The sequence below is a fragment of the Lupinus angustifolius genome, chromosome LG12, assembly GCF_001865875.1.
Source record: "Lupinus angustifolius cultivar Tanjil chromosome LG12, LupAngTanjil_v1.0, whole genome shotgun sequence".
Taxonomy (NCBI): Eukaryota; Viridiplantae; Streptophyta; class Magnoliopsida; order Fabales; family Fabaceae; genus Lupinus; species Lupinus angustifolius.
Genome location: NC_032020.1, coordinates 17,940,822 through 17,962,690, shown reverse-complemented (window position 1 = coordinate 17,962,690; position 21,869 = coordinate 17,940,822). Strand labels below are relative to the sequence as shown.

Sequence of the window (21,869 nt, the reverse complement as noted above, 5' to 3'; positions counted from 1 at the left end):
ATCAAGTGTTAATATCATGAATGGGATTATGGGATGATATTATATTATTATATCATATTGACATTGTAATGATTTCTAAATCATAATTGTTCTGTATATGATTTTTATTTACATTTCTCTAACTCTTGAAAGTGTACCATGCTTCATCTCATATACTCTTCTTAACTGTTGAAAGTGTAATTATATCATATTCTCTACATTAGTTTTCTTGATTTATTCACTCAAAACCTTATATGTCTACTTATGTAACACATAGTTGGCATTTGATATTACATTCAACATAGAATTTAAAATCTGTGCAATGACAATATAAAAGTTTTTACACTGTCAGTACATTATCCACCAATTGATTTATATTATTTTTGTTTGATAGTCAATTATAGTTAATAAATTAATGGTAAATGATTGACTGATAGTGTAAAAAACATTTACACTGTCAGTATATATATATTAAATCCTTCGATATATTCCTTGACAATTAACACTGGTGACCGAAAAGATACAACAGTACAAGTATGGTGTTGAAGTTGAAGTAGTGAATTGAATTGAATTGATTCTGGTGGAAAAAATAAATAGCAGCATTATTACTGTAATCGAATATGAAAACAGACACACATAGACATAGATGCTAATAGCTGAGGCAGAGAATATGCATTTAGTCACGCGTTCTGGTTTGGGGCTTTGGATACATTAAATGCTTTGTACCCTACTCTCCTAACCTACTCCCTCACCAGCTTTCCAACAAATCCCCTCTTGCCACGTGTACCAACCATGTCCCACCATTGAAATGATATTTCATCAGAGAAATAATCCTCTAGATACCTTCAACCCCTAGTCATTACTCTCTTGTTTCTCATTGGTCATAACAAAATGGACCCCATTTTTCAACACTAAAAAATGCCGATTCCGCTCTTTGCTTCAATAACTTAACTTATAAGACCTTACATCTTCAACCACAGCATAAAAACCATTTCTCTCTTTTCATTCCTATTCTTCTTCACTGTTATGTCTCAACCCCGTTACGTTCCTCCACACCGTGGTAACGGTTCCGTTGCTAGGCCACGTGGCAGAGGTAATGGTGGTTTTGGTGGTCGTTGGTTCCCGGACCAAGTATCTTCGTCGTTCCGGAATGATATCTCTGACATTTCGGAAAAGTTTGACGAGCTTGAAGTGATCGGAGAAGGTGAAAACTCCGGCGTGATAAACTTCGACGCATATGAATCGGTGCCGGTGGAGGTGAGCGGGAATAACGTACCTCCACCGGTGAATAACAGCTTCGGTGAAACGGAGTTGGAGGAAGGGTTGAAGAGGAATATAGAGAGATGCAAGTACGTGAAACCTACTCCCATTCAGCGTCACGCTATTCCTATTGCTTCTGCAGGTCGTGACTTAATGGCTTGTGCTCAAACTGGTTCTGGTAAAACGGCAGCGTTTTGTTTTCCTATTATTTCTGGGATTTTGAGTCTCAAGGCTCGTTCTCCTTCAGGGCTTTATTCAATGTCTCGTGGTGGTGGTGGTGGTTCTGTTGCATACCCCACTGCGCTTATTTTGGCTCCTACTAGGGAATTGTCCTCTCAGGTTTATTTGTTTGTTATCTTTTTTTCATGCTGTTTGGATTTTGGATTTTGGTTTTAGTTTCAAATTTTATGAAGTTTTTTTTGTTGTTGAAAAATGTTTGGTAGATTCATGATGAAGCCAAGAAATTTGCTTATCAAACTGGGTTGAAGGTTGTCGTTTGTTATGGTGGGGCCCCCGTTAGTCACCAGGTCTGTGTTCTTCATCTGTTCATCATTTCACTGTTTATTTTGGTTTATTATTATGTTTCTTGAACATTAAAGTAGCATACACAATGTTCTTTTGTTGCTTTTATTTATATACGTTGTTCTGTTCTTTCTTTTTTCTTATTCTGTGTGATAAGTAATAGATACAATGTTTATTGTGATTTGTTGTTTAAACTGGAAACAGCTACGCAATTTAGAGCGTGGTGTTGATATATTGGTTGCAACTCCTGGGAGGTTGGTGGATTTCATTGAGAGAGAAAGGGTTTCACTTTCAAAGATCAAGTATCTTGCACTAGATGAAGCTGACCGTATGTTGGACATGGGATTTGAACGTCAAATACGCAAGATTGTTCAGCAAATGAATATGCCTCCACCTGGTTCAAGACAGACATTGCTTTTCAGTGCTACATTCCCCACTGATATACAGGTATACTCACTTTTTACCTTGCTGTTTGTTCTAATTGATAACCATGTTCCACCTGCATCAATAATAACAATTAATTTTTATTTAATCTGTCATTGTTGAATCCTTTAATGTTAATTTGAATTGCACTTCAGAGTATTTTAGACTATCTCAGTTGATCTTGAGATTTCTTTTTCTTTTGTATTCTTTGATTTGTTTTATTTTTAAAATAGGACTGAAATTCTTATACTAATATGCAGTATAGGTAGTACCCTTGGATTTGTCTTTTTTATCATCCCTACATGAAGTACTTTTTGCCTTTCAATAATATTCTTAATTTATACGTTTTTATCATTTCCTTATTCCAGAGCCCTAGATTTATTGATCATGAACTTTTAGATTTTGTTATGAGGATAAATTTTGATAGTATATTTTCAATTTTTGTTACTTGTTGCAGAAGCTTGCGTCTGATTTTCTATCAGATTACATATTTCTGTCTGTTGGAAGGGTTGGTTCAAGCACTGAACTCATTCAACAGAAAGTTGAACTTGTTGAGGATGCAGACAAAAGAAATTATCTTATGAATCTTCTTCATTCTCAAAGGGCGAGGGGACTCAATGGGAAGGTGAAAATGCATTACAGTGTGATAAGTGATGCACTGATGCTTTTATCAGTCATTATTACTCCTAATTCAAATTGCTTGTTAAATGCTTTCTATTTATATTGGACTATTGAGTTGATAGAATTGTCGCTTTCTGCTTTTCAGAAACCACTGACCCTTGTATTTGTTGAAACGAAGCGGGGTGCTGACAATTTGCAATTCTGGCTTTCTAGAAATGGGTTTGCAGCTACTGCAATACACGGTGACAAAGTTCAAATGGTAAGCATCTTTTGCTTTCTTCTATTTCTTTCATCCATTTTCTCTTACTGCTCGTGTTGAAATTCTTATTATTGTTGCATTAAAGTAAGACTGATTTCTGATGGTTTTCGATGCTTTCCATTCATTCAAATGGGAACACTATGTTTAAATATGAATCCAAACATGAGCTGTTTGAGGAAATAGTCTTTACCTCAGTCGTTTTGATCTAGTAATGTTCTTTCATTTTTTTGGAAAGATGTGCATTTAGATTATATTATAAGAAAGGCTAATATTACATTGTAATTATTGTCATCTTTTATTAAAAAATATCTAATTGATTTCTTGCTACAATATTGTATTTGTAGGAGAGGGAAAGAGCTCTCAGATCTTTCAAAAATGGTGATACTCCTGTTTTGGTTGCAACTGATGTTGCTTCCCGAGGATTGGATATCCCACATGTGGCTCATGTTATCAACTTTGATTTGCCTAAAGACATAGATGACTATGTACATAGGATTGGCAGAACAGGGCGTGCTGGTAAATCTGGTTTAGCCACTGCCTTCTTCAGCCACCAGAATGTTCCTATTGCGAAAGCGCTTGTTGCACTCTTGCAAGAAGCAAAACAAGAAGTTCCTGCTTGGCTCAGTGACTACAGTCAATCTTCATCACAAAGTGATCACAGCCATCGATCTCAGCGGTATGGTGGTGGTAAGTATGGTGGCCGAGACTTCCGAAATTTCACGGAACCTGCTGTGGGGAATAACAGCTATTTCAGTACCAATGGCAATGGATATCATGCCATGGAAACTTATAATACTGCTACATCTCATGACATCCCAAATGCAGCATTTGGTGGCAGCTATCATTACATTGGTGGTAATACTGATTTGTATAGAGGTGGTGAGGTTGAAGGTGGGCCATTGGGTTATGCAACCGTTGTTCCCTCTGGCTGGGACTAAACTCTCACTGTTTGCTCTTGGCATCATTTTTTTGGTATAGGTGCTTGATACCTTACAATATAAATATATGCATGCTATATAATTATGTGCTTAGAGACGTTTAAGAGGAAGTGTAGCTAGTTATGCAAGTTTGGGCGGTTTATAAACGTGATGAATTATCTTTTTTGTCAGAGCCTATATTTTTTTGAATATGCTAGATCTTCGAATGCATTTGCTGTGTTAGTGCACAGTTGTTTCAACGACCGAATTTGTTGCTTTACACTTGCACGACTTAATGTGCTTTGAATTATGGTACGATTTTTTAGGAGTAGTTGTTAACTCAGCCGGTTGGAAAATGATCGTTTCATTTTTTTCTGCATTTCAACCTAAATTTTCAACTCTCAGCTAAGCCTAATAGCACCCTTTGCTTACTAAGATAAATCTATAATGCTAGCATATTGGAGTGTTGATGTTTCAACATTATCTTAAGGAAATATGCTCTGATAACAATATAATTTATTTCAGTTGTTTCTGCTATTTGTTGTAATTAGTTAAAAGAACTAAATTGTTTAAGCAAGGTAATTCGTTAAAAGTAAAACTTGGTCGTTCGACCTACTGTGTTACTCACATTATGGAAAAGCCTAAAAAAAGAGATGCATTCAAATCAATAGTCTCTCCATCATCCATCATGTTTTTTTTTATTATATAATATATATCCAGTCCACGTGTAATAGGTTAAATTAATTAGAACATTTAGAGTTCTCTTACATTTAAAGTTGTCAAATACGCAAGGAAAACTTAAAAAACAGTACCTATAATTCTTGTGGAGAGAATCATCTATACTAACTTTGTTCATTTTCAACAAGTATCCTCTTGCATGCTTCATAGCACATGAAAGAAATACCAGCAGCAGGAACCAATTTTAAGCAACTTGGTCCCAAACCTCTGTACAATCCAGCAAGCCCTTCCTTCTCAAGGATACTCATGAGTGCATGAAGCATGTTGTTGTACTGTCTTCCATTTAGAGCCCCTGCTTGCATATGCTTACGAGCAATCTCGAGCGGAAATGTTGCACTGCTCGAAAGCGCACCAGCAGTAGATCCAATTACAAGAGTCATCACATTCCCAACTTCTTCCTTATTGAAAGCCTTCTTGTAAGCTTTTCTGAGTGTATCATAAGCAAGATAGTTTGTAGCAGCATAAGGGATTACACCAATTAGACTCGGGGTGAGGCCTCTATACAGTTCTGCAGGCCCTTCATCGCGAACTATGCTCACAAGTGCATCAAGTAGGTTCTTGTACACCCCTCTCTGCAATAAAAGTATTGACATAAGTTTATACACTAGGAGCATGAATGAGAGTAAGATCTTGAGGTATGTATGAGCGTATACCTGAACAGTGATACGAGTTTTGAGTAGCTCAAGAGGGTATGTAAATAGAGTGGAGCTAACTCCAGCAACAGCACCTGCAACTAATGACTCCGGAATCGGGATTTTTGGTTGTTCTCCAGGTTTAGGAGATAATTGTTTCTTAACAGTATCATATGCAAATAACTGCAAGTTCAACCAGATCTCATTAAAGCATACAATCAAGTTAGTGAATATGTGGCCTAAGTTATAAGTGCATGACAATTCAAGTCTTTTCCTAAGTCACTAAGCTAAATATTAAACAAGTTTGTCACCTTCCAGTTACACCCTTGGGTTTTCAGCTTCCAAGTTCCAACTAAGATGTTTTATGGATAACAGTTTATCAGTTATTGTTTAACCAAACCAGAAGAAATTTCAAACATGACATTTTTATGGATAACAAATATCCAAAAACACTCATATCTACCATGATATCTAATATTCAGAAACATTATGTATTCATGTCTTTTAACAAAAAAAATAAATGTAATAAAGTCATGTGTACACACCTCAATGGCCTTGCTTGGTGCAACTCTGATGACATTTACAAAATTGCCTCTGAACAATCCCTTCCATCCTTCATTTTCCATAATAGATTTAAACACTTGAATTGTATCATTTCCAGAGCTACCCACCATCAAATGGGTCCTTATGGTCTCCAAGGGTGCCACAACACTCCTTGACACTGCACCAGCAATTGCTCCACTTACCAACCTCCTCAATGATGGATTTCCAATCTTAAATTTCAATTTAAATCCCATCATCAATATTTTCTTCATGCCAAGGCCTTCCTGAACAACTTCAAGTGCCTCCCTACTCAACAATCCCTGAAACCATGTAGTTCGAAAACCGGCTTCTGGCATCAAAGTATATGTCATGGAAGGAGTAGGCAAGGGGAACTTGGTGCTACTGTCTATAGCAGTTGGAGGATTTCTTGAAATCCCAAATCCAAATCCTGCTTGACCAACACTTGCAAATAAGCCAGTTGAATGAACATTAGCTTCTTTTGAACCCCACTCAAACTTCATTCCAGAACTGCTTATTACTATATCCTTGTGACCATATTCAACACCTTGCACTCTTCCTCTACCCATCTATCCTAAGCTCAAAAAAAAGATATTTCCTTTAAGTTTTTTATGTCAATATACACAACAGCTTCTCCTTGTAAGTTTCAAGAGAGTGGAGATGGTTTGGAACATATGGGCAAGCAAGAATATGCGAATTTTGGAGATAAGATAACAATAACTAAGTTGAAAACTAAACCAAAGAAGATATCGAATAAGGGAATAAAGGTAAAGATGAAAATATCTATGGAATTTTCACGAAGAGCAAAAACCAGAAACTCCTCGTCCCTATCTCACTACGTGAGATAAAGGTAATGAAGAGAATGGATGGTGTAGTTTTGAATGAAACAATGTTATCCCTTGGTGTGAGAGTCAAAAAAATTCGATTTTTATTATTTTAAATTATGTACAAAATTTTCTTTTTAATAATCTGAATTATCCGTTTGTTCTCGTTAATAAACAAGGTCATCGTTAGCCACAAAAGTAGGATAAAAAAATGTGCCACAAAGACACAGTATACAGACAAGACAAGACACATTAATTATGTTTGTCAATCTAGGACTAGGACGAATCTGCAAGATTATTTGTTGGCATGGTTATGCTTGGAGAGACATATAAGTATTAAAATACCCCTTGATATTAATAATAGAATAAGAGTTTAAAGGCTGAAGACTATATACTCTACAGATGTCTGCTTTTTTTATGGATGCTTCACAAAGTCATTCCATACTAGGAACTTCTGCTACATATAGGGTAGGTACATGCTCTTAATTCTAAACTAAAAGAGCTAGATATGAATATGGATGCCCGAAACTATATAAAGGGGACGATATAGTGTACGAAACTCTCACCTAGTGCTACATAATCGAGAATTTCAAAGAAATGAGTTTTAATAACCTGATATAATACACACAAAGAGTAGGACAAAAAAGGGAAAGAATATTATAACAAACAAAACATAGCAATTGATATATGAAATAAACGTCTACAAAACTTCAAGCCAGTGAACGCTAAACAGAGTCTAAAAAAACTCTACAACCTTAACCTACACTATTTTTTCCCTTTTGCCTTGTTGTCGCCTTTCTTGGAATCTCCCTTCTTAAAAGGCTTCTTCTGAGTTTTCAATTTGCTGTCAGTTGCTGAAGCGCTCCTTTTATTATCATACTTACGTTTTTTCTCTCTCTTCACATTGTGCATTGTGACAGCCTAAAATAAAGAGAACACAGTTTAGAGAAAGAAAAGAAGAAAAAAACAGTTAAGAAAACTTGGTAAAAATTGAAATCAATGTGTCAATAGATGACTCTAGTGTACCTTGCTAACATTGAGTATGTCATGGGAATTCTTGGACATAATCTTGTTCAATACTTTTTCAGTTTGCTCCTTCTCTAGTGATCCTATCCCTGTTCCTTGACCCACAACTGGCAAGAACTAGAAGACCAACAAAAACAAATGAAAGCTAATTAGTCAATTTTTAAAAAGGATATAATTACATGGATAGAAGAAAACGATTGCTATTAACGAACATGGTGCACAACCTTTCGATATTTTCCTTTATGTTGCGGGGCCTTTTCACCTGGCAATTTCCGATCAAATTTCCCACCACTAGCTGTTGCAGTTGCTGCCATTCCAGCAACATTACCCAGTTCATCCTTGGTAAATTTCTTAGGTGCTGCCTGAGTTCCTGTTATAGGCAAAGCTGTAGCAGCAAGCTGTACATGGCTGCATAGGAATTTATTCAGTTTTCATAACAAGGAACGACAACAGGAATGCATACATGAAAGGAAGAGAAAAGGAAAACAGATACATTTTTCGGTGGCCCCAGCTTCCAAAGTCAGGGGACATTACCAGATACCATGAAGGACAAAGAAAAGACAATTACACATGCAAATGATTATAAATTTACATATGATTGAAGTTAATGTGGAACCAATAGAACACCAACTGAGAAACCATGTAACTGGAGAGTAGAAGTAATAGGCTTTGGAGCAGTTAACAAAGAAAATAACAGAAGCACTAGTTGACCAGGACAACAATAGCACAAGAAGGTTTTTTAAGTAGGCTTGAATAACGTATTGAAACTTAATATGGCATGACGATTGAAAAGACTAGTGAAAACGGAGAGGAAAGGCTGTAACGAGAAACTAGCCAATCAAGGATAAGTGAAGAAATCCAATATAGAGTAGGTTTCATGTCATTCTACCTAAGTTTTGATATCAAGAAAGCAGCCAATTATAAAAGAAATAACACAGTTGTAAACCTATGATATTTGTACTGGATAAGAAGAAATATAATTATGTAATTCCCATGCTCGACAAGGCAATCCTAATCGGAAAAAGGTAAGAGAAAAACCTTGGTAAAGCACCGAATTTTGCAGCTTCTTTCAAGTTCTGTAGTTGATTTCTCTCATTCTTTTCAACTCTTTTCTTCTTATCGTCTCTTCTTTTGGCAAAAGGATCCTCTGTTGGATCTGCAAAATGTTATAGTATTATTACTGATATACCATCTTTATGGCTTTTACCAGTGCATGAAATTATATGACCATATAAATGTGAGTTAGAAGTCAGGATTAAGGGGGACCTTTATACACCACACATGAAAAGATAGAAATTATAAAATATGAATGACAGTGTCAAGCACAAGAGGTTTCAATAACACTCAAATGATTCAAAATAGATAAATATAAACTTAGCAATATCTAGCTATCTATAACATGGTCCACACTATCATCCATAAGAATACTCATTTCAACTTGAATAACTAAGTACAATTCACATTTTAAAGTTCGGCGATCAGGTGCTAAAGCAGATACATAATATACCACTCTTGGTAAACCATAAGATCAGCTAGATGATATGATTAATCATTTTGCATAACCCGATATATCTACTATTTATAATTTTCCACTTTGTTTTCAGTTAGACCACAGAAACATTGCAAGGTTTGGCATGAATTATACAAAATTAAACTCCTGTTGAAACACAAGTAATATCTCTGCTAATGATACCTTGAGAATGGTACATATTCCGCATAGTTAGCCATTAATTAAGATAAACATAGTGAAAGGGTAGTTGATTAATTTACCATCAGTAGGTTTAGCCTCAATAATAGGAATAGCTTCCTCATCATTTGCTCGATCATAACCAAATCTACGTTTCCAGGTTCCAGATTGTTCATCATATACAACCTTATCTTTCTTCCTTTGCTGTATGCCTGAAACAAAAACATAACAAGTTAAAAACATGTACCCACCAAATTAAAATACAAAAAAACCCCTTTTGTTCGAAAAACATGAGGGATGAGTAAAGTACCTTTCTTTTGGGCAAAAGCTTCCCATTTAGTAGGAGGTTTAGGCACAGGGAGCTGAAAAATAATAATAGCAAACGTTAATAAAAGAGAATAATATATATAATGAAAAAAGAATGAATGAATAGTAATGGGAATAGAAAGATACATGTTTTTGCCTGGGCAATTTAGTGGTAGGTAAAGGAAGCTTGACAAGGGGTCCATCAATATCTTCAGTTGAAGGTAAAGAGAAAAGTGAATCAGCGATAAATTGAACTAATTCAGTGCCTTTAGTTAAAGATTCCTTAACGAGTTCTGCTCTTGAAGTTGAACCATAAGAAGAGAAAGCATGGTGAGGGTCGAACGCAGTGAGGTTACCGAGGTCAAGTTCATACTGAACCTGAGTTACACTGTTCTCAATCTCCGTAGCCATATCTATCAATCAATGCTTCAACAAAACAACGCAAACCCTATTTCTTCTCCCACACTGTCTTACACTAATTCTTAATGCTTATGTATTGGGCCCCCGACCTAAATTCACTTGGGTCGGGTCGGAATCGATTCTCAACTATAATATCAACTTGAGCAAACATTTATGACAGTCAAATATATGCTTAGTGTAATGATTTTTGTATTATCAATATTAAGGTATTCGTAGGCACTTCCTACATTCTCATTTATCATTTTTGTGTTACACTTTTTATTAAAAAATAATTTAATATAAAAAATGTTACATAGAAATTTAACGTAGACTTAAAATATAAGTAAATTAATCAAATCTAGTATTGAAGAAGAAAATATAAAAATAAGAAAATTTTGTGGAAAAACAATTCACGGTAAGAGTTATAATAGAGAAATTTTGGAATCTAAAAAAGTACATCATAATAATTATTTTGTATTTTGACTCTTTATATATAGTAAAAATATAGATATCCTTCATCATTCCTACTTTTAAATTCTTGGATTTAAGAAGAAGACTAGTGAGATAATAATATAGTTGGACGTAGATATGAACTGTTATGTTATTCAATATTTTACAACGTATTAGTTATTCTTCTAGAACGATAGAGGAGTTGCAGATGTGGAGAAGAACAATCATGAAACCCTAATTTCTTTATTTTTCGTTTTATCCTCTTTCCCTCCGGTACAAATCAATTCTTCGATCCCCATCTTGTGATTTCATCTACACCTGTAAGTTCCAATTCACGATATCCCTATTTCCCAATTCGATCATCATTCATTATTATTCGTTTCACTTGATAGATCTATTTGGAAATTGATTATAAAATGGATGGGAACAAGGATGATGCATTGAAATGCTTCAAAATTGGGAAACAAGCATTAGAATCAGGTGATCGTAATCGCGCGATCAAGTTTCTCACCAAAGCTCGTCGTCTCGATCCAACTTTGTCCCTCGACGATCTATTATCTACAGTAGAAAACGATCATTCAACTTTTCAAACTGCTTCACCGACCCCGAACACACGTTCCGGTGCGTCTTCACCCAAACATTCCGATCAACCTTCTATTAGACGTAGAGCTTCTACAATTGAGTCTAATTCGTCATCTTCCTCGGTGTCATACACGGAGGATCAAGTTGCGGTTGTGAGAGAGATTCGGAGGAAGAAGAATTACTATGAGATTTTGGGGTTGGAGAAGAGTTGCACAGTGGATGATGTGAGAAAAGCGTATAGAAAACTCTCTCTGAAGGTTCATCCTGATAAGAATAAAGCACCTGGTGCAGAGGATGCGTTTAAATCAGTGTCTAAGGCGTTTCAGTGCCTTAGTGATGAAGAGAGCAGGAAAAAATATGGTCTTTCCGGAGAAGATGAATCTGTTTTTGAGGGACGCGCGACGACGAGGACTCGAGGTCATCACAATCATCATAATCATCATGCTTTTTATGAGGGTGATGTTGATGCAGAGGAAATATTTAGGAACTTTTTCTTTGGTGGGATGGCTCCTGCAACTACTAACTTCAGTGGCTTCAGTTTTGGACATGGGGTGGGTGCAAGGCAAGGTGGTGGTGGTGAACATGGCTCTGGTGGATTCAATGTTAGAGCTTTAATTCAGTTGCTTCCTGTTTTGCTTGTTCTGCTTTTGAACTTCTTGCCATCTTCGCAGCCTGTCTATTCACTTTCTCAGTCTTATCCATATGAACACCTCTTTCTTACCCCACAAGGTGTTAACTACTATGTTAAGTCAAGCAAGTTTGATGAGGATTATCCAATAAATAGCCCTGAACGCACATCAATTGAGGACAGGGTTGAGAGGGAATACTTCAGTATTCTTCGACAGAATTGTCGTCTTGAGATGCAGCGCCGCCAGTGGGGATATATCCATGAAACACCATATTGTGACATGCTTCGGAAGTTTAATTCCGTCAACTGATAGGTTCAAATTTTCAATCAAGGTCCAACTTTTATCCTGCCTTTCATGTTGATGTAGGTTTACTTGTTTGTGACAATTTCTAGAGAATGTATAATTAGTTTTCACTCATATTATGATATCTGAAGCATTTATGACAAGTTATTTGGTGCCGTACAATATGTCAGTATAACCATGATATTGACTCGCATGTGTCCCAATTTACTATTAGTTTGTCATTTAATGTGTAATTTGTCTGCATTTGACATGTGATTCATGATTTTATGCTGCCTATTTTGCTTAAGCTTTTAAAGTGTATTTTTAGACATGTGATTCATGATTATGTTACTGAATGAGATTCTTTAATTGATAAGCAAAAGCCAAGGACTTATGGCCAATAAGCTCTGTAACATTTGAGTGCTTGAATGTTGTTGAAGCATGTCTTTCAGTGTTATGATCTATCATATCTACTGGTGTAGTAGTGTTGTCAACAGCTTGGATTCCATTTCATGAATGTTAAGTTGATCTGTGCTACTGGTTGGGTGTGTCATGGCCTAGAAGTTGGATTTTGTGTTGGTATGGTTGAGAACAGAATTTCGCCCAACTAACTGATTTTTTGTAGTGAGGATGACTTCCATTTGATTCATTCAGCTTGTAAAAGACACTCCTCTTGTGTGTTAATGTGTTTGATCTGTGGATTTGATTATAAGAAATTGGAATGTTATCAGTTATAACTGAAGTTATGCTTTCATTGTCTTTAATTTATCCAGTGTCAAGAAGCAGGATCAAGATGTACAAATAACATTCACTTGAGTGAAGGAGAAGCTGGAGGTTAGTTGAGCATCGTGAGCACTTGGTCGTGGATTACTTGATTTATATATCCAGATACACAAAGAATGGACACGTCATGCATTTGGGCTTATTATTTTGATTTCATTATTTATGAAAGGATAACTTGTAGCATTCCATTACAAGCGCTCATGCTTACTAGTGATAGGATACTATATCTCTATGCAGTTTGCATTTTGGGTTCGGGTGTTATTATTCCCCATCTTTGGAGGAATCTATGGCATTCTGCTAACATTTATTCTACCATAAACTTTGGGTATGGTATATACACTCAATGATATGATTGGAATGAGATTAAACAGAAGCTTAAGTACACAAAAAATATTGGTGAAAATTTGATTAATAAGGTCTATTTGTAAAATTGTACTGAAATATCATTCACACATATATATTTTTTCTCATGCCAGAATATAAAGGTGAGAAAAGAATGTCTGGCACTAATGCCTGCTGAGTAGTTTGCTGAGCCTACATGCCAGTACTAATTCCAATGACATTGTGGGTCTCACCTAGACATGGTGGGGTTATAACTCTAAGTTGGTTATAGCCTTGATTGTTTCAACGAGAGTCTTTAACCCATTTTCAGCTTTCAGTAGTTTTACTAAAAATAGAGAAATTATTTTCTAAACCTGGTTGATGAAATTAATAAACGGCACAAGTGTTTAGGGGTTAAACTAATAGCCTAACATCACTTATTCATAGGTTTGCTCTGTTGTAACCAACCCCAAGATACAACTAAAATACAGTTAGTGTGATCAACAACTTTTTTAAGTTTGGGGCATATGAGTGTGCTGCGCCGACATAATATTGGTAAAATTTAGATAGCTTTACATATGTTCATTTCGACGTCACATATTTCTTCCTCTTCTGCATATTATTACAAAATTTAAGGCTTTTTTTTTTGTCTTAACTGTTCCAGGTGCTGTCATTTTAATTCAATGCTGCTCTTATTCTTTTTATTTATGCATAGCTTACATCAAGTCATGAAATAACATATCTACTGAGATTTTTTCAGAATGTACCGTATGTGTTTGTACCAACAAAACAAGCACATGGACAGCGTGTGGGGATCACTTACCATGACAAATAATCAAGGAAGCCAATTGCAATCTAAAATACATCAACTTTATTGCTAAATTACAATGTGTGATGGCATTGCTGATTTTGTTTAAAGTTGTAAAAACTTGTGGATAAAGTATGTGGAAACTTTTGAAAATGTATGCAATGTCTAGAAATAATTTTGCTTTAAATAAAATTATCTCTTTTCGCTAGTTATTTTTATTAGAATCGTAGTCTTAGCTTAGGAACTTCGGCACACACTTATATACTATATATGATATATTAAACTTTACAAATTGTTTTCAATAAGTGGACGTGCCGGAGTGGTTATCGGGCATGACTAGAAATCATGTGGGCTTTGCCCGCGCAGGTTCGAATCCTGCCGTTCACGTTTTTATTTATTTTATGTTGTCATAAACTCATAATGATGTCACTCCCCATTTGTAAGGGAGGTGCGTGCCCCATACACCACTTAGTTAATCAACATACCTACACAAATTCAATATCTTTTTTCTTACCTTAATCATGTTCTTCTATTAACCTTCAAGGACAAAAATCGTTGAAGATGATCTATACCGTGATATGACTAAAAGGCTGATGTGCAAATTTATGTCTCCAATTATTATCAAGACATTGAGTTTCATGGTTTCTTAATAAAAACCTACAACAATGACTCAGTTACAAAAAATTGTAACTTTATCAACCCAAATACAAATGATTTGATTTAATCCTGTCTTGTGCACGTAACCTTTGGAGACATGTATCGTGGGTCTTGTTCATGAATCATGATATGCCACGATAATAAAGTAGAAAGATCTTTTGAAGTGGTTGAGATCAAACGTGGTATAGCTATAAAATTTGATAATAAAAAATCATTATGTATCATTTATCATTCATATTTAATTTAATAAATATAAAAAATATGATGTATGACTCAACACTGAAAGTGCATATGTATTATACATGCTTATTAATTTATGAAATTATATTTGGTTGTGTTTGATTGGGCACTCTAAACCTGAAACAGCTGAATTCAATTTTCCATGTTACATGTTGGTGTAATGGCTGAACGGTACAGTTATATTGGTGCTGTGCAGAGTTGGTGAGTAAGGCAATTTGCACGTGCATTACAGTGCAACTTATATAGAACTTTAGTCACTAATGCACTCTTGCCTCTGCATAATTGAGTCTATCTGGCATCAAAACTTTGGGAAACGAGTGCGAAAATAATTCAGAAAATAATTGTGTATCTATGTTTAGGTTATGTTTTGAGTGACAGAGGAGAATCCAACGGAATGACATAATACTATGCACTCTATTATATTGTTATGATACATGATTCTCTTTGGTATGAGTATATTACTTTGTCAAATACTAGTATGTTAGGGTATATTTAGCAGGATTTCTATAGCTTCCTGCATAATCATTTTTAGTGCTGCTTGTTGTAGTTTTGAATCAAATTTTGATTCACCATAAGAGAAATACTCCATGAAAAATTCTTTCTTGTTTGTTAATTATAACTCATTTATGTAGGTGAGTGTACATTACCGATTACTATTATTTTCTTTGTTTTTTCTTTTATTTAAACCGTATATGAAAATCTGGTTTCTTTCTTATAGGGAAACAATTTATGAAAGAACCATAAATTTGTAAGCAATAGCTAATTTAGAGTTGAGAATTTTCGCATGGAATGGTACGGGAGATAGAGATGATTCTTTGTCAACTCTTTGGACCTACTCAGCATCAATTATTGGTGTCAACATTCATTTTCAAATAGTTTTCTGATTATGTATTTTAATATCATTAGCTACACTGCCTTGGTATATTCCATCATTTAAGTCTTGTAGTGCAATTGAGTAAAAGAAAATCAGATATTAACCAAACGGTAGTTTTCTACTCTTCATAGGTTTTTTGTAGTAAGGAAAAATATGGATTAAAGGAATGCTTATTATCTAAACAGAAACATAAAACTATCAGCACTGTTGAGGGAATAAAAAGGAAAACAACTAATCACAATCTCCTCCTACTAACTTTAAACACTGAAGTTTTATCATACAAGTTGAGTTTATTTAGCAGGAATTACTTTTGCAGTTTGAAAACTTGAACCTCCAAATGTTAAACTAAGAAAGAGTTGAGAGCTACACAAGTGAAGACTTGAAATTCTGCAGTGTGTATATGCTTGTCAAGCCACAAATTGAACCTCTAATCAAGAGTTGTATATTCCTCAAACTGGTAATGTGGTTGCAGATAGATAACCACATTTTCTTTTGCAAAGTTGACAGTAGTAAGAGCTACCTGCATGGTAATTGGTTATTAGTTAAAGACATAACCACCTTAATCAAAATCATCTACCAAAAGGTCTCATAGTCAAAACAATAGTCCTAGAGACATGGAGTAAGAAGGAAAATGTCCACTCATTTTCTGCACACATAAAAAACCAAGGATCATTCTCCTTTTCCAAGTGGGGTAGCAAAAGCACTACAAATAGTAATCCAAAGGTGGAGTGGATCACAGCCTTCATAACCCAAATAGCTCTTTCCTACCATAGAAAAAAGAGTCTACATTTCAATGCTGTTATTGTTGCATGGTCCAAACTCCACATATTCCTCAAACTCTCTCTTCCTCAATCAACATCATCTTTATATTTACATAAATAATATTACAAAAAGAAAGATTTGATCATAAAACCAAGTTTGAATCTATCCTAGAACCTTCCACTTAAAATTGTGATAATCCTAATCCATACCTTTATGTAAAACAACTAGTGATCTATCTCAATTGCATAGTGAAAGGTAACTCTTATGCTCTTAATTCTTATTGGTATCCATTTAGTACTCTGCCTATAAATTGGAGAAGCTCTAACCACAAACCTCAAGTTGTGAGTTGAAGCCTAGTAGAACAAAGCTTCATAGCTTTCTATTTTAGCACTTCAAGTTCTTTTCATGTTGGAAGACTTGAAACTTGAGAAAATGGTTAGTACTAAGTTTATGATCAATTTCTGAATAGTTTTTAATCAATGGCAGGTGTAACTTGAAATGTTACCGTCTTTATTTCAGGACGGAAAGATGGCTTTGATAGTTGCAGATGCTGTGGACTATAAAGGCTTCCCTGCTGATAGGTCCAAAACTGGTGGTTGGGTACCAGCTGCTCTTATTTTAGGTTTGTTAATACTTCATGCTGAAGTATTTGCCATTTTCCATCTACATCTCTTGTTTATTAAGAAGCTTGATCTTACTAGAATCTCAACTTGTAATGCATTAGAGGGAAAATCCAATTAATATATATAGTTCACAACACCTAAGATGCCAAATTCCTTCATTAACTGTCTATGTGTGAAGTAATAGAAGGTATTGGTAATGCTTTCATGCAAAGAGAGCTTTGCATTTATTTACTTTTGTTTTTGTTACAATCTGGTGTGGTTTATCAAAGGGTGATGTAGAAAAAGATAGAGTGGTGGTGTATACAAAGTACTTAGGCTGAAGAGTATGATCTATATTAAGAGTTTCATCCCTTCACCAGAATTTTGCATTATCAAAGACAAGATCTTTCAGAAGCTTAAGAAAAGCATATACATAATTCTGACAAGGATAACTCTTTTGTCACTTTCTGTTTAGACTAGGAGCAAAGAGCATAATATTATATCCGGGTCATATGAATGAATATTACAATATTCCATTTTTCCATAATTTTTTAATTTTGCTTTATGAGCAAAACTGTCTAAAGTTGGCTTCTACTTTCTCCATGCATTTTATGATTTTTTTTAGTAGTATATAGTTCACTTTTTTTAGTAGTATATAGTTCACTTTTCACTTTTCACTCACACACAAATGTTTTAATTTATAGTAGTATTTTTGGTGTGCCAATCACCCTGTTTTTTTATAACCCTATTTAGTCTCTTTTTCTTGCATAAAATAGTTACAACCCCGAACTAAAAAGTAACTAAGATGAATTGGTTACATGAAAATTGCTTGTTGAACATTAAAATTGAAACATCACATGTGTTCCTTAACTTTTTTGTCTTATTTAAGAAATGTGTACATAAAAAGGATGATAAAAAGTAATTGAGAAATAAAGATACATATGTTGAGCATGTTTAAAACTTGATGTTGAAATAACATGAGTGTTGTCAAAATTGATATAGGGATTGAAATTGTGGAGAGACTCTCCACCATGGGGATTGCAGTGAACCTGGTGACATACATGATTGGAGTTATGCATCTTCCAAGCTCAACTTCAGCCAATATTGTGACTGACTTTATGGGCACATCATTTCTCCTATGTTTGCTTGGTGGTTTTCTAGCTGATTCCTTCCTTGGCAGATATAAGACAATTGGAATCTTTGCTGCAATACAAACACTGGTTAGTTAGTTACATTACAACCGATTTTTCGATTTCGGAGACTATTGCCTATATTACACTTCTCACAAAATGTCAACCTTATTTGTTGTGACCTCTTCATTTACGGAAGAAGATCACATGTCCCAACTTGGTGTTCAAAAAAACAGAAGTGTTTTATTGTATGTATTCCTCCCGAGATTTAACTTCGTGGTGGTGATTTCAGGGTACTGCTACATTAGCAATCTCAACAAAATTACCACAGCTACGTCCACCACCATGCCATGTCAAGGTTGGTAGCAGCACTTGCAAACAAGCCAATGGGTTCCAAATGGGAATTTTATACATTGCCTTATACCTTATTGCACTCGGGACCGGTGGCCTAAAGTCTAGTATTTCAGGATTTGGCACTGACCAATTTGATGAGAAAGATGAGAAGGAGAAACCACAAATGGCCTTTTTCTTCAACAGATTTTTCTTCTTCATTAGTTGTGGAACTCTGGCAGCTGTAACTGTACTTGTGTATATACAAGATGAAGTGAGTAGAAGTTGGGCATATGGAATATGTTCTTTTGCTATGATCATAACCATTTTGGTGTTCTTATCAGGAACTAAAAGATATAGATACAAGAATAGTTCAGGAAGCCCCATTGTCCACATTTTCCAAGTTATTGTTGCTGCAGTAAATAAAAGGAAAATGGATCTCCCTTCCAATGTTGGCTATTTGTATGAGGACACTCCAGAGGCTTCAAGAATAGAGCACACTGATCAGTTCAGGTAAGCATATTTTCATCAAGCCTTGTGAAAGCTAACCAATTATTTTGTGGAGTTTAATATGAACAACAATGTTTTTTCTACATATGTGCACAATGAGTTTTGTACAACCTTGTAATATGAAATTGTCTAAATATATTCATTTGTAGTTTCTTGGAGAAAGCTGCGATTGTGGCAGAAGGTGATTTTGAGAAGAAGTTATCAGGTTCTGCTCCAAACCCATGGAAACTATGCTCACTGACAAGGGTAGAAGAGGTGAAAATGATGGTGAGACTTTTACCAGTATGGGCTACAACCATCATATTTTGGACCACATATGCACAATTGATAACCTTTTCAGTTGAGCAAGCCTCCACCATGGAAAGGAATGTTGGGAGTTTCCAAATCCCTGCAGGCTCTCTCACAGTTTTCTTTGTGGCAGCTATACTACTCACTCTAGCCGTAAATGACCGAATCATCATGCCCCTTTGGAAGAAGTGGAATGGCAAAGAAGGTAAGATTGTTAGAGTTACTTCAATAACATCAAATCTATGGCCATGTCCTTAATGAACTTTCTCCTTGATTGTTACAGGTTTCACCAACCTAGAAAGGATTGCAATTGGCCTAGTACTTTCCATTTTTGGAATGGCAGCGGCTTCTATATGCGAGTGGAAAAGGTTGTCCGTTGCAAAAAGTGTGAGTGGTAACCCATCAACATTGCCTATAAGTGTTTTCTTTCTAATCCCACAGTTCTTCTTGGTGGGTTCTGGTGAAGCATTCATATACACTGGCCAACTTGATTTCTTCATAACAAAGTCCCCAAAGGGAATGAAAACTATGAGCACTGGTCTCTTTCTCACAACTTTATCACTTGGTTTCTTTGTGAGCAGTTTCCTAGTCTCTATTGTGAAGAAAATAACTGGGACAAGAAATGGACAAGGGTGGCTAGCTGATAACATAAACAAGGGAAGACTTGATTTGTTCTATGCATTACTTACTATACTCAGTTTCATTAATTTTGTAGCATTTATGATATGTGCAATGTGTGATAAGCCTAAGAAATCTAAGCCAAGTCTGCAAATGGTGGCAACAAATGAGGAGAGATGCTGATTGCACAAGGTATTATCATGGGTTTTTTCTAGGTTTGTGCATAGTATATGTGTGTGACTTTGGGTTAATCTTCGTGGTATTGTACAAATAATGTTCAGGTTTGGCTTCCACTGTCGTGTGTATTTGTGTAACATATTAACTTGCTTTTTAAGCCTTTTGTTCTTGCCACATTTTTGTAAGTGGGGTTGTTCAGAAATAGTTCATGGTACAATTTTTATATTAAAAATCTATTTCATATATTTTACAAGTTTGGATGAATGGTCTAATATAGCTTAATCGTTTTATACTTGGACCCATTTAATAATAAATATAATTTTGGTTCACATAAAACCCACTAACTGATATTCTCTAATTCTCCTACAACTTTGTTGATTCACTACATAAATCGATTCATAAGATCCATATTCACTATTCATATGACCCAATTTTCTTCTCCTTCATCCATTATAAATCAGCTATCAGTGCCACATTTTGGAATGTAAGAGCCACATTTTGGTCTCATCATTCATTTCTGTCTTATCAGCCTATGAATGAATATGAAAAGTTGGAAACAGTAATCCTAGGTCGTTACATTTGACATCTCCATTATTCTATGTATGTTGATTCTTCTACCCATTAACACTGGTCTACCACTTCTTTTATACCCAAGAACAATTCTGAACCATTGCTGGCAACTCGTAAATAGAATATGCTTTTATGAAGAAAGTCAAACATTGACTTTTAATGCTTATCTACCACTACCAGGATCTAAAAGACAAAACACGTACAGGGAGAACATGTAAACGTACAATTGAATGCATGACAAGATTTGTCATAAATTCACCATACTTACTCTTGTCCCCTACACCAAAGTATAGTTATCCAATGATGGAAATGAAAACAATTTAATTCAACAAATTTGGATATTATGCATAACTATTCAGCCTAGTTTTTATTATAATGAGTCTGATATTATACGGACTAAGTAGACTACTTAATTTTTAAAAAAAATCTAAGTTTTTTTTGTTTCCCGTAAATATTATTGCACTTGAGGTAATTATGTCCAAACCGGAGCTGAGAATATCCACATGCATGTGGGGCTAACTCTTTCAGCGAATATTTTTTTCATCTACAAGACTCGAACCCAAGATATTACTTAAGGAAAATCAAACATGTACCGGTTGAACTAAGGTCCATTGGTATTACAATTTTATTTTGTTAACTCTTCTTGAAATTAAACAACTTTTTTGTTTCTCAATAATGAACAAATGGGAAATAAGAAAAATAAGACGAATATTGCATTGAAAATAGAAATCACCTTGTAAAGGGAACTATAAAAAATTCTTATTGATATCCTTATAAAAAAGGAAGAGAGGAATACACTATAAAATAAAGGAAATAGGAAATAAAACAAAGTTATATTTTGTGATTAGGCAAGTAATTAGAAGAGTGGTGATGGTAGTCTTAGAGTTTTATAAGCTTAGGCAATTAATGTATTACTTTCTTATAAACCTTTTTTTTATATCTCTAGGCACTTTTAAGCTCGTTAAAAATATTGAATAATAATAAATTAATTGTTCCCCAGATTTGCTTAGATCACTTTTATGATATTTCTCCCCTCCTACTTTTTTCACCAAATGTTGGGTCTGCTTGTTTTCTTTATGGGGAGTTTAGATTTAAAAGTTAA

General features: G+C 35.0%; 5 protein-coding genes, 2 long non-coding RNA genes and 1 other non-coding gene across 13 annotated transcripts; 4 read left to right on the top strand and 4 right to left on the bottom strand.

Annotated features, from left to right (window-relative positions):
• On the top strand, window positions 984–4,166 carry LOC109362123 (DEAD-box ATP-dependent RNA helicase 52B-like). 3 transcript variants are annotated; one of them, XM_019607704.1, is made up of 7 exons: window positions 984–1,578; window positions 1,683–1,766; window positions 1,966–2,208; window positions 2,642–2,809; window positions 2,951–3,064; window positions 3,409–3,792; window positions 3,823–4,166. In XM_019607704.1, the coding sequence occupies exons 1-7, from the start codon at window positions 1,006–1,008 to the stop codon at window positions 4,000–4,002; spliced, it is 1,746 nt and encodes a 581-aa protein (XP_019463249.1). In that variant the 5' UTR covers window positions 984–1,005; the 3' UTR covers window positions 4,003–4,166. The 3 variants fall into 3 exon arrangements, with proteins under 3 accessions (XP_019463249.1, XP_019463251.1, XP_019463248.1); XM_019607706.1 differs by having other exon boundaries at window positions 3,409–3,888; window positions 3,949–4,166; XM_019607703.1 differs by having other exon boundaries at window positions 3,409–4,166.
• On the bottom strand, window positions 2,750–6,804 carry LOC109362131. The gene is made up of 3 exons (XR_002109353.1): window positions 6,628–6,804; window positions 4,381–4,386; window positions 2,750–2,761 (listed from the first exon to the last, which is right to left on the bottom strand). It is a non-coding gene; the product is annotated as an uncharacterized LOC109362131 (long non-coding RNA).
• Window positions 4,747–6,631, bottom strand: LOC109362126 (adenine nucleotide transporter BT1, chloroplastic/mitochondrial-like). The gene is made up of 3 exons (XM_019607710.1): window positions 5,897–6,631; window positions 5,373–5,534; window positions 4,747–5,291 (listed from the first exon to the last, which is right to left on the bottom strand). The coding sequence occupies exons 1-3, from the start codon at window positions 6,479–6,481 to the stop codon at window positions 4,824–4,826; spliced, it is 1,215 nt and encodes a 404-aa protein (XP_019463255.1). The 5' UTR covers window positions 6,482–6,631; the 3' UTR covers window positions 4,747–4,823.
• LOC109362130 (ribosome biogenesis regulatory protein homolog) lies at window positions 7,374–10,237 on the bottom strand. Its single transcript, XM_019607716.1, has 7 exons — window positions 9,903–10,237; window positions 9,760–9,811; window positions 9,533–9,661; window positions 8,801–8,918; window positions 7,987–8,170; window positions 7,763–7,879; window positions 7,374–7,657 (listed from the first exon to the last, which is right to left on the bottom strand). Exons 1-7 carry the CDS (start codon window positions 10,164–10,166, stop codon window positions 7,502–7,504), a joined length of 1,020 nt encoding a protein of 339 aa, XP_019463261.1. The 5' UTR covers window positions 10,167–10,237; the 3' UTR covers window positions 7,374–7,501.
• On the top strand, window positions 10,735–13,273 carry LOC109362127 (chaperone protein dnaJ 49-like). Of its 3 annotated transcripts, XM_019607712.1 has the most exons (3): window positions 10,736–10,924; window positions 10,997–12,146; window positions 12,871–13,273. In XM_019607712.1, exon 2 carries the CDS (start codon window positions 11,021–11,023, stop codon window positions 12,122–12,124), a length of 1,104 nt encoding a protein of 367 aa, XP_019463257.1. In that variant the 5' UTR covers window positions 10,736–10,924; window positions 10,997–11,020; the 3' UTR covers window positions 12,125–12,146; window positions 12,871–13,273. The 3 variants fall into 3 exon arrangements, with proteins under 3 accessions (XP_019463258.1, XP_019463257.1, XP_019463256.1); XM_019607713.1 differs by lacking the exon at window positions 12,871–13,273 and adding an exon at window positions 12,595–12,841 and having other exon boundaries at window positions 10,735–12,146; XM_019607711.1 differs by having other exon boundaries at window positions 10,736–12,146.
• TRNAS-AGA lies at window positions 14,315–14,396 on the top strand. Its single transcript has one exon. It is a non-coding gene; the product is annotated as a tRNA-Ser (tRNA).
• Window positions 16,634–20,373, top strand: LOC109362124 (protein NRT1/ PTR FAMILY 6.2-like). Of its 2 annotated transcripts, none has more exons than XM_019607708.1 (6): window positions 16,634–16,883; window positions 17,062–17,164; window positions 18,147–18,364; window positions 18,567–19,117; window positions 19,264–19,607; window positions 19,686–20,373. In XM_019607708.1, exons 2-6 carry the CDS (start codon window positions 17,071–17,073, stop codon window positions 20,201–20,203), a joined length of 1,725 nt encoding a protein of 574 aa, XP_019463253.1. In that variant the 5' UTR covers window positions 16,634–16,883; window positions 17,062–17,070; the 3' UTR covers window positions 20,204–20,373. The 2 variants fall into 2 exon arrangements, with proteins under 2 accessions (XP_019463253.1, XP_019463252.1); XM_019607707.1 differs by having other exon boundaries at window positions 16,635–16,977.
• Window positions 20,225–20,606, bottom strand: LOC109362132. The gene is made up of 2 exons (XR_002109354.1): window positions 20,539–20,606; window positions 20,225–20,346 (listed from the first exon to the last, which is right to left on the bottom strand). It is a non-coding gene; the product is annotated as an uncharacterized LOC109362132 (long non-coding RNA).

What these genes read in the sequence shown, in the direction of transcription:
- LOC109362123 (XM_019607703.1), top strand. Translation starts at nt 1,006, where the DNA reads ATGTCTCAACCCCGTTACGTTCCTCCACACCGTGGTAACGGTTCCGTT. An exon ending in CATTCCCCACTGATATACAG is followed by an intron (nt 2,209 to 2,641) that starts GTATACTCACTT and finishes TACTTGTTGCAG; the next exon opens with AAGCTTGCGTCTGATTTTCT. An exon ending in ACGGTGACAAAGTTCAAATG is followed by an intron (nt 3,065 to 3,408) that starts GTAAGCATCTTT and finishes TTGTATTTGTAG; the next exon opens with GAGAGGGAAAGAGCTCTCAG.
- LOC109362126 (XM_019607710.1), bottom strand. Translation starts at nt 6,481, where the DNA reads ATGGGTAGAGGAAGAGTGCAAGGTGTTGAATATGGTCACAAGGATATA. An exon ending in CACCAAGCAAGGCCATTGAG is followed by an intron (nt 5,535 to 5,896) that starts GTGTGTACACAT and finishes TTGAACTTGCAG; the next exon opens with TTATTTGCATATGATACTGT. An exon ending in AAACTCGTATCACTGTTCAG is followed by an intron (nt 5,292 to 5,372) that starts GTATACGCTCAT and finishes CTTTTATTGCAG; the next exon opens with AGAGGGGTGTACAAGAACCT.
- LOC109362124 (XM_019607707.1), top strand. Translation starts at nt 16,948, where the DNA reads ATGTTGGAAGACTTGAAACTTGAGAAAATG. An exon ending in TTGCTGCAATACAAACACTG is followed by an intron (nt 18,365 to 18,566) that starts GTTAGTTAGTTA and finishes TGGTGATTTCAG; the next exon opens with GGTACTGCTACATTAGCAAT. An exon ending in GAGCACACTGATCAGTTCAG is followed by an intron (nt 19,118 to 19,263) that starts GTAAGCATATTT and finishes ATTCATTTGTAG; the next exon opens with TTTCTTGGAGAAAGCTGCGA.
- LOC109362127 (XM_019607712.1), top strand. Translation starts at nt 11,021, where the DNA reads ATGGATGGGAACAAGGATGATGCATTGAAATGCTTCAAAATTGGGAAA.
- LOC109362130 (XM_019607716.1), bottom strand. Translation starts at nt 10,166, where the DNA reads ATGGCTACGGAGATTGAGAACAGTGTAACTCAGGTTCAGTATGAACTT. An exon ending in AAATTCGGTGCTTTACCAAG is followed by an intron (nt 8,171 to 8,800) that starts GTTTTTCTCTTA and finishes ATTCCTATGCAG; the next exon opens with CCATGTACAGCTTGCTGCTA. An exon ending in ACATACTCAATGTTAGCAAG is followed by an intron (nt 7,658 to 7,762) that starts GTACACTAGAGT and finishes TCTTTATTTTAG; the next exon opens with GCTGTCACAATGCACAATGT.